At 43.8% G+C, this 898-nt stretch overlaps 1 protein-coding gene across 1 annotated transcript; it reads right to left on the bottom strand.

Annotated features, from left to right (window-relative positions):
* Positions 1 to 286: 286 nt before the first annotated feature.
* On the bottom strand, positions 287 to 583 carry LOC117511460 (histone H2A-like). The gene has a single exon (XM_034171482.1). It carries the CDS (start codon positions 581 to 583, stop codon positions 287 to 289), a length of 297 nt encoding a protein of 98 aa, XP_034027373.1.
* Positions 584 to 898: the final 315 nt, after the last annotated feature.

The following is an 898-nucleotide window of genomic DNA, read 5'->3' on the forward strand; positions in this document are numbered from 1 at the left end:
TCTAATCAGCATCTTGATATGGGACACCTGTGAGGTGGGATGGATTATCTCAGCAAAGGAGAAGTGCTCACTATCACAGATTTATGGTTTGTGAACAATATTTGAGGGAAATGGTGATATTGTGTATGTGGAAAAAGTTTTAGATCTTTGAGTTCATCTCATACAAAATGGGAGCAAAACCAAAAGTGTTGCATTTATATTTTTCTTGAGTGTGTGTATATATATATATATATATATATATATATATATGCTCTGACAGCGAAGCATTAGAACAAAATCATGAGACTCATATTATGAGCTGCTCGTCATTGCGGACAGCCAGCTGCAGGTGACAGGGAGTGATACAGGTCTTCTTATTGGCCCAAGCAGCATTGCCGGCTAGCTCGAGGATCTCAGCGGTCACATACTCGAGCACAGCCACCAGGTTGGCTCCAGCGGAGGCTCCGGCACCCACATGCTGTGCATAGTTGCCCTTCCTCAGCAGACGGTGGACAAGGCCGACTGGAAACTGCAATCCAGCACGGGAGGAGCGAGTCTTTGCCTTGGATCTGGCTTTACCATCTGTTTTGCCTCTTCCGCTCATGATTTCGTTCTAATCCTTCGCTGTCAAAGCACAGAGAACCAAAAAAAAAAAAAGAGGAATCAGCCACAGAGTTGACAGATGACATGAGTTTTCTATTGACAGGAGCCCCACTTTACACTCCATTTGCAGCCTTATAGGGAGAAAGGATCAACAGTTGTGATAAATCTGGCTTCAGAAATTAAATCTACGTATCTGAATTGACCTAAGCACAAGTTTTCACGTCTTAAATGTAAATAACGGTGGAGGAATCGGCCAGAGAATCTACAGTGATTACAAGTGCAGAGCATGCATTTTCCACTGACAGCGTGAGACCGC

This window comes from Thalassophryne amazonica, chromosome 6 (assembly GCF_902500255.1).
Source record: "Thalassophryne amazonica chromosome 6, fThaAma1.1, whole genome shotgun sequence".
In the NCBI taxonomy this organism is placed as follows: Eukaryota; Metazoa; Chordata; class Actinopteri; order Batrachoidiformes; family Batrachoididae; genus Thalassophryne; species Thalassophryne amazonica.